The sequence below is a fragment of the Corapipo altera genome, unplaced genomic scaffold (assembly GCF_003945725.1).
Source record: "Corapipo altera isolate COAL_440 unplaced genomic scaffold, ASM394572v1 343, whole genome shotgun sequence".
Lineage (NCBI taxonomy): Eukaryota > Metazoa > Chordata > Aves > Passeriformes > Pipridae > Corapipo > Corapipo altera.
The window spans coordinates 6,071,626-6,079,608 of NW_020884913.1; the positions used below are offsets into that span (position 1 = coordinate 6,071,626).

The 7,983-nt window shown below is 55.9% G+C and overlaps 3 protein-coding genes across 5 annotated transcripts in view; 2 read left to right on the forward strand and 1 right to left on the reverse strand.

Moving 5' to 3' along the window:
* Positions 1-2,739, forward strand: part of ITGB4 (integrin subunit beta 4) — a 29,281-nt gene extending 26,542 nt beyond the window's left edge. For all 3 annotated transcript variants that reach the window (XM_027654598.1, XM_027654599.1, XM_027654600.1), the window contains one exon: positions 387-2,739. In XM_027654598.1, coding sequence (XP_027510399.1) covers positions 387-517 — 131 coding nt within the window. In that variant the 3' untranslated portion in view covers positions 518-2,739. The remainder of the gene's footprint in view (positions 1-386) is intronic.
* A 284-nt stretch (positions 2,740-3,023) lies between these two features.
* On the reverse strand, positions 3,024-7,870 carry GALK1 (galactokinase 1). The gene is made up of 8 exons (XM_027654699.1): positions 7,706-7,870; positions 6,743-6,932; positions 6,299-6,418; positions 5,651-5,786; positions 5,054-5,235; positions 4,662-4,812; positions 4,296-4,458; positions 3,024-3,232 (listed from the first exon to the last, which is right to left on the reverse strand). The coding sequence occupies exons 1-8, from the start codon at positions 7,868-7,870 to the stop codon at positions 3,161-3,163; spliced, it is 1,179 nt and encodes a 392-aa protein (XP_027510500.1). The 3' UTR covers positions 3,024-3,160.
* LOC113952531 overlaps positions 7,481-7,983 on the forward strand; it is a 7,475-nt gene continuing 6,972 nt past the window's right edge. Inside the window, exon 1 of the mRNA XM_027654698.1 lies at positions 7,481-7,604. The gene's annotated coding sequence lies outside the window, so the exon portion shown is untranslated. The remainder of the gene's footprint in view (positions 7,605-7,983) is intronic.

The following is a 7,983-nucleotide window of genomic DNA, read 5'->3' on the forward strand; positions in this document are numbered from 1 at the left end:
TTCACATGTGCTGCCCAGTCACAGGGGGAAAGCTGAGTTCCAAAGTCCTTCAGCACTATCACTAGAGACCAAATCATAGCTCTTCCTGTAAGGTTTGATCTCTTTAGAGCAGTAAAAAGCAGAGTGGTGTGACAAACATCTTTAATCACATCAGTGTAGTTTCCCATGTTGTCCCACTAAACTCCTGGGTTCACACTGCAACACCGAGTTTGGGAGGTGTTAGGAGATCCATCTGACTGACTGACATAGCAAAGTACTGAATCACTTGATGTGGAGGGGTTTTCCATCAGTGAAAGTGGTATTTAAGGGGAAACTTCTGCCTGGGATCAGCAGACAGAGCAGATCCCTGTCCCTGTGACCCCGCTCTGAGCGCGCTGTCCTTGCAGACGGAATGCTCGTGACGAGCCAGCGAGTGGAGAACACCAGCAGCACCCTCACCCAGGAGTTTGTGAGCCGGACCGTGATGTCCAGCGGGACCCTCACCAAGCAGGTGGAGAGGCAGTTCTACGAGGCCTGAGCCGGGGCAGGCTGAGCACCAGTGGGACATTTGGGATCACGTGGCAGAACTTTGTGGAACAACCCAAGGGTGCTTCCTCCAGATGCTGCTGTGGTGCCTGGGCAGCTCCTGCTGTGGGTACAGACCCTCCCTGGCACTCCAAGCTCTGGACTTCTCCTTTGGAGCCCAGTGCAATCAGAGCTCTGGCACAGCTCGGTCATCAGGTGTGTGATGATCAAGCTCATCCTTCAGGGTGGAAATTTGGGTGTCTCCATGGCTCCAGCCTCCCCAGGTAAATGGAGCAGAGTGCTTTATTCTCAGGTCCTCAGTTTTGAGAGGAACTCAACTGGGAAAATCCTGATTTATAGAGGGTCACAGTTTCCACCTTTGCTCCAGGCTCTCTGGCAACTCACCTGCCCACTGGAGAGGGGGTGGTTTGTTCTGTGTGGGGTTTTTCTATGAGAGCTGCAAGGTAGGGGTTTGGGGTAACCTGTGCTTTCTTACTGCACCTAGTTGTGTCTGTCCTTCACTGCTGACATTTGGTACCACTATAGCAAAGAATAACCTTTTGTTTGTGTAGTGTTACTCATTGATGGCCTCTGATGCTTTTTTTTTTTTTTTGGCATACAATATTGTACAGTTTTCATAGTATATATATATAAATATATATAAATGTATTTTATTATTTTATACAAAAAATGGAGGTGGATAAGATCTATGCTGAATGTAGAGGCTACACTGGGACTGTCTGTGGCTGCTGAGAAACATGAATAACTGGAAGAAATTTGTTAAGGGCTTGATTCAAAAGCCACTTGAACCCTGTGATGAGCCTGTTGATGAGCTGGTGGACTCTGCCTTGGACTTTATATCCTCAAGCACCAGAGACTCCTGCAGAAGGGTGCAAGTGGCCAAACCTGCTCACTGCAGGGCATCCCCCAGCTAAGTGCTCTCCAACCATGGCACATGGGCACAGAAGGGGCTGGAGGCTGCCCAGAGGTGAGGGATGGGGGTGGCCCCAGTGGCAGAGATGGGAACAGTGCTGGGCTTTCTTACATGGCTGATGTGGACAGTGCGAGATTTCAGGGCAGATGATGCTGGGTATCTTTTAAAAGACTTCTTGTCCAGCAGCAACATCCATAAAGGGACCTGTGATCCACCAGTAAGCACAAGGGAAGAGCAAACCTTGGAACAGGAGGTGCTCCCATCATCCTGAGACTCCTTCAGTCTCAGCTTCAGCTCTCCTTGCACAGTGCTGGGCTGAGTTGAGACCTTGCTGGGCTTCATTTCCTGGCTCTGGGCAGGATGCCCAGCATCTCCCTGCCCTCTACCAGTGAGAACAATTGAGCAGCACGTTTCCCTGGCGTGTTCCAGCAGCATGGGAACAGGCGAGGAGCCTGCGGAGAGCCAGGAGCCTGCCCAGAGCAGCAGCTGCCACTGCCCCAGGCTAGAGCTTCCAACCAAAACAGCAGCTGCCTGGTCACCCTGGAAGCATCACTGGCCTGGTTTCATCTGGCAATGGACCTTGGCTTTTCTTTTTTTTTTCCTCCTTTTTTTTTTCTTTTGGTTGTTGTTTTTTGGGTTTTTTGGCTTTTTTTTTTTCTTTTGGAATCTGAAGAACTCAGCACTGAGTGTTCCCTCTCCTCTCCAGGCTTTTCATTTCACTAGGAAGGGTTGTACACCTTTAAGCCAAAGATGCACGTGGGTGAGTAAAGTCCACGGGAGTCTGCAAGATTGCAGCCAGAGCTGGGTCAGTTTTGAACTTGGCTCAAGAGATACTTTACCAACCCTGTGGTTTCACACTGTGCCTTCAAGAAGCACTTATTTCTCCTGATCAAGAGCCAGTGGCATTAACCTACCTGTCTCCCTGTTCCCATCTCCCCTCTGTGGTTGGGGTTTCCTCTCCAGCTGACACGTGGACTGGCACAAGGACTCTGTGCCCCTTTTTCCCTGTGCTTTTTGGTCCATGGTAAAACACTGGAAACTGCCTAAAAAGGGAGCCCCACGTCCAAGCATTTTAACCAAAGATTATCCCCTTACCCAAGAGCAGAGCCTGGCCATCAGCTGCTCTCCAGGGAATCATGCCTTCCCCACATACACCATGGCTTGTGCACTAACCCATGGCTGTCGTTTTAAATTCCATCTGGTCATTAGGGCTGGTGCTGTTTCAGCCTTTCCAAGGCAGATCCAGAGCAGGTCTTTGACCAGATGGCTTCCTATTGCACTTAATAAATGTTTTCTCTACAGTCTGCCTCTTCCTTTTTCTTTAAAAAAAATCTAAAAATAATCCCCCCCCCCCGCCAACAGCCTCCATCTGCAGCAGATGAAGGACATGTGCCAGATTCCCAAACAGGAACTTCTGCCAAGTCCAGTGCCTGCTGCTCCTCCACTGCCATCCCCTCCTGCAACTGCAGCTCCAGAGGCACTACTGGACCCCACAGCCCTGGTAATGGCTCATCAGTCCAGTTCAAACTGGAGTTAAACCAGTCTCCTCTGAGGAATGGTCCCCAATGACTTTGGATCAAGTGGGTGCAGAACTGTGCAAATGCCTTTATTGAGCAAATGATGTAGACGGACAAACCGACCCCCTTGGGAAGCAGGGAAAGCAGCTGCCTCTCAGACAGAGGCAATTCCAGACCAGGGATCTCAGGTGAGGTGGTTGCTCCTCTACAGGGGCAGCCCCTTTGCCCCTCCAGAGGGCTTGGTGAGGTAGAAGGTGGCTGTGCCTCTGTATTTCTCCTAGGAGACAAGAGGAGCAGTCAGTGCTGGTGCTCTGGGAGTGGGCTGGGGGCTTCCAGAGACAGGGAGAAAGGCCCTGCTGGTCAGCCCAGCACCCATCTGACCCTGTCATCACCACTCCAAAAGCAGCCATCTCAGATGCTCTTTGGGGACAGCATCTTGTCCCAGCCACTGCCTGGGGTCCTATGGTCCAACCACAGCCTGGGGCAGGGAGGATACCAACACACTCCTCAGCTGACCCTTCAGCAGCACCTTATGGACTGTTGTCCATGATTTTTTCCAATCTCTTTTTGACCCTGATGATGCTTCATGGCCTCTGCAAGCTCCCCCAGCCCTGTGCAGTCCTTCCTCAGCTCTGATCTGCTCCTAACTCATCCAGTGCTGCCTGGTTCTTATTTTGGAGGATTTGAGGGTCAGTTCCACACTCACTCCATCTACCCCCTTCACTGGTTTGTAATTCCTGGTCACATTCCCTCGCTCCCAGCTTTGGCAGAGGCACAGACCTTTTGGTCTCTCCTCATTGCAGACCTTTCTCAGCCCCTTCTTTATCCCCCCAGTTATTTACAGGGCGCATCATGATCTCACAGAGCAGCAAAATGAAGCTCTGCCTCCTTCACAGTCCCCACATACTGACACCCCCATTTTGCTGGTGTTTTCAGCTACCAGTACACTCTGAGGTGCTGATTTAGAGAACATTGGTGATGGCACTGAGATTGTTCTTGGGCTGTAACTGCCTGTGTTAAACTCAGCATTGCCCAAGATTAGCTCAGATTACTTTTCCCTAGATAAATTTGGCCTTCCTGAAGCTCACCCAGCACCTTTTCTCTCACTTCCTCAATGCAGTGACACCCTTGGGCAGGGTTCTGTGATCAGCACGGTGCTGAACTGCCTGCAAGAGCTTAGTGGCACCAACAGAGTTAGGGTTGGTGAAGCCCATCCAGGGCCATGAAAGGCCCAAATGCCTCAGGAGCACCATCTCAACCACCCAGTCTGCCCAAGCTGTGCCCCTGAGTGTTCCCTTGGGATCCTTAAGTCAGCCTCCTGGCACTTTTCTTCTGCATACCTGGATGTGTTGCTTGGCTCTCTCTGCAGCCCCAGCTTCCAGCAGTGTCACAGTGCAGCCTCCAAAGCCTCCCCCAGTCATCCTGCTGCCATAAACCCCATCGACTTCCAGAGCTGCTGCTACCAGCTCGTCCAGCTCGGGGCAGCTCACTTCATAATCATCCCTGGAGAGAGGAGACCTGTGGTGAGCCCTGTCCTGCACCCTGCCCATAACCACTGCACCATGAACAGTTGACACCTGTGTCCTGGTGCAGCCACTGCAGTAGCAAACTGCAGCGATGTCAGAGGCTGCAGACACCAGTGCAGCTCTGCCTGTAAGTGCATGTATATGTGAGGAAGGCTGTGAGCGTCCTTGGTGCATCCTCACCTGAGGGAGTTGTGACTCTCCACCATCAGCCTCCCAAACATCCTGTAGTCCCTGTCCTGCAGTGCCTGTGCTGCCTGGGCTGTCCGTGCTATCTCGCCGATGACGTGCCTGGCGCGCCGATACACCTCCTCGCCCAGCCGGCTCCTGGCCACTGTGGAGACACGTGTGTCCCTGCAGCAGAGCCACCCAGGGATGCTGCTGGAAGCAAGCACGGCTACATCCTGCAGCCATCCTGTGCCAGAGCTCCTCTAGGTGTTGGCACACTCCTATCCTAGTGCGTGCACCCAGCCACCTGTCCCTAAAGCTACCCCACGGTCTCAGCTGGTGCCACAAGGCATCGAGCTCCTGATGCCCCGAGAGGCTGCCAGAGCCAAGGGAAGGACTGTCCCCACCTTCTAGCTCAGCCATGGTGGCATCCCTCAGGCTGGCCTTGCCGAGTGCTGCTGCTGCCTCCTCGCAGTGCCGCCGGCGCGTGGGGTACTCGCTGCCCGTCAGCATGTGCCGCACGTTGGAGTTGGTGATGAGCACAGCCAGCCTGGCATCGCTCAGTGGGACAGGGACAGTCTCCAGGGACCTGCAGCGAGAGCTCAGCGTGGGCCATGTGCCCGTCCCCCTGCCCGCTCCAGCCCTCGGACACCTGTGTGAGGCCACGTGGCAGGCAGCTCCTGAACCACAGAGGCAAAGTCCAGGTGGTTTAGGATTTCGCTCGAGTATTTCTCTCCCTTCCCAATTATTAGTTTCATAACAGTCCCTAACGAAAGTGGCAAAGGGACAGGCAAGTAGGAGAAAGGCTGCAGGAGGAGGAATCAAGCCAAGGAGGAATTAAAAGGCAGGAAGACCCATCCCCACAATGAGATGTTGGGCTGGGTTCGGGGGTTAACCCTTCCCTGCACTCCTGCACTTATGTCATGGCCACAGGACCAGCTCATCCCCACCCAGCTGCCCAAGGAGGTGGGCATAGCACCATGAGCTCAGCACTCAGCCCTCACCTGCAGTCAATGAGCAGAGCGTGGCCTTCCTTGCCCATCACGGATATGAACTGGTCCATGATCCCACAGGGCATCTCAGCAAACGTGTGCTCTGCTTTCTGGCACGCCAATGCCTTGGCTACCAAATCACCATCATCTGGGCCAGAGTGGAGACACACAGGTTAGCAGCTCCAGGACCCTGGCCCCTTGCCTTGGAGCAGGTGGGGCCAACATGGAGGTAAAGGATTGTTTTCCCATAGAATGGGGTTTTGCAGCTGCAGGTGCTTGCTCCTGCACCACTGCATGCCATCCATGCCAGTGTGGGTCCCCAGATCCAGCTGGATGTGATAATTTAACACTGGTATCTCAGATCTCTCAGTTTTTGGGGACATCAGGGTAGGGAGATGCTCCAAGGGGAACATCCTCTCATGCCCCTGGCCTGTCCCAGGGGTGGTCCATGGATTTTAGAGGTCTGGGGAGCTCAGGCTGGATGAGCCAGAGGAAACACACAGTCACAGCAGTGCCCACTCTGGCTGCAGTCGGGAGTTGTGACCCACTCCACAGCGGCGTTTCCCCAAGGGCTGTGGGATCTTGCTAAGGGCACCCCCCTCATCCCAGCTCCCACCTGGAAACAGAGACACTAGGGGTCAGGACTGGCTACTGCCTTACCAGGGCAGAGCTGCTGGAGGAAGGTGTAAGTAGCCACCTCCAGAGCAGCCGAGCTGGAGAGGCCCCCGCCCAGGGGGATGTCACTGGCGACCACGGCACTGAACCCTGGCACAGCACCACCTGTGGGAAGAGAAGGGAGGAGGGGGGCTGTGAGCCCCTGCAGGGCTGGGGGTGCCCCGCAGCTCACCGGGAGCAAGAGCAGGGAGCCTCTGCCCAATATCCCACTTTAAACCACTGGGTGACCCATGGCAGAGTGTGACCCGGGCACCTGCTCCCAGACACAGGGGGCTTTGGAGCTGAGAGCATCTCTGCTGAAGCCTGGTCCCAGTAGAGCTGCAGGTTTGCAAAACTGCTGGAAGAGCCCCTGGAGTGCACCCAAAACCGGGTGCTGAACACCAGTCCCTGCAAGGGGGCCTCTGCCCCACCCCTCAGCCTGGGTCTTACCCCGGTAGTGCTGGATGACGCCCTTGACGTAGTTGGCCCAGCGAGGCCGCCCCGGGCTCAGGGAGCTGCCGTGGTGGGGAGCTGGGAACTGCACCCTGTGGGGCTCGTCCGCCTCCGCTGAGGTGGTGAGGATGGAGATGGTCCCGTCCTGCGTGGGGGATCCCACCAGCACTGTCCCCAGCTGCAGAGCCTGGGGGTGGGGAAGGTGGGCTCAGACCCCTTGACATCCCTTGGAGTATCCCCATGGGTGGCAGGGGACAGTGGTGGCTGCTTTGACTCACAGCTGGAGCACCCAACACATGTTCCCCTTAACTCTGTCTCCACAGAGCCCCCAGCGTATGGTCTGGCTCGGCACAGAATTAAACTTTCTGGCTATTTATTGCCACACAGGAACGGTCTTCCTGCTGAACGTTGTGATGGACCCCCCTCCCAGCTCAGTGCCAGGGTGCTGGCTGTCGGGCTCCGGGGGAGTGGTAACCACTACAAGCATGGGAGAGGCTTCAGGAAGTTTTCTTGCCTGCCAGGGAATTCAGCTGACCTGCTCCCACGCTCTTCGGCCTCACAATAATTAGCTGTATGTTTGATTTAGGATTGAGTCAAACGGAGCTCGAAGGAGCTCGGAAAGAGCAGGAAGCTCCTGCTGCTCCGAACCACCTCCACCACCGAAACATCGCTCTCCGTGAACAGGAAATTGTTTGACGGGGTTGCAGAAAAGAGGTGGTTGGGAAGGGGGAAATCGCATTCCCCCAGTAGTGAGTGAGGAGCTGCTCTGCGGAGCCCCTGGTGCTCCGGATCTTGCTGCGAGCTCCCGACTCGGCGGGGGGATCCCGCAGGGTCCTCGACTGAGGGACACATCCCCGAGGTAGGGGACATCCTGGGGCGAGGTACCCCCCGTGGGCTTTCAGAGGGGACCCGGAAGGGTGACATGGCGGGATGCCGGGGCCGGGGATCCCAGGCTCTTACCATGGGCAGCACGAAGCCGCCGTTATAGTCGGTGTGCTCGCCGATGAGGTTGACCCGGCCGGGGGCCCACGCCGCCAGCACCGCCGGCCCCCCGAAAGCCGCTTCGTGCGCCCGGCGGGCAGCCGCCAGCAGCGGGGACGGACCGGGACCCACCGGCTCTGCCATGGCCGCACCGCACCGCCCACGACCGTCCCGCACCTCCCCCGGGTTCCGCACCGCCCCCGGGTTCCGCACCGCCTCCGGGATCCACACTGCCCCCGGATCCCGCACCGCCCCCG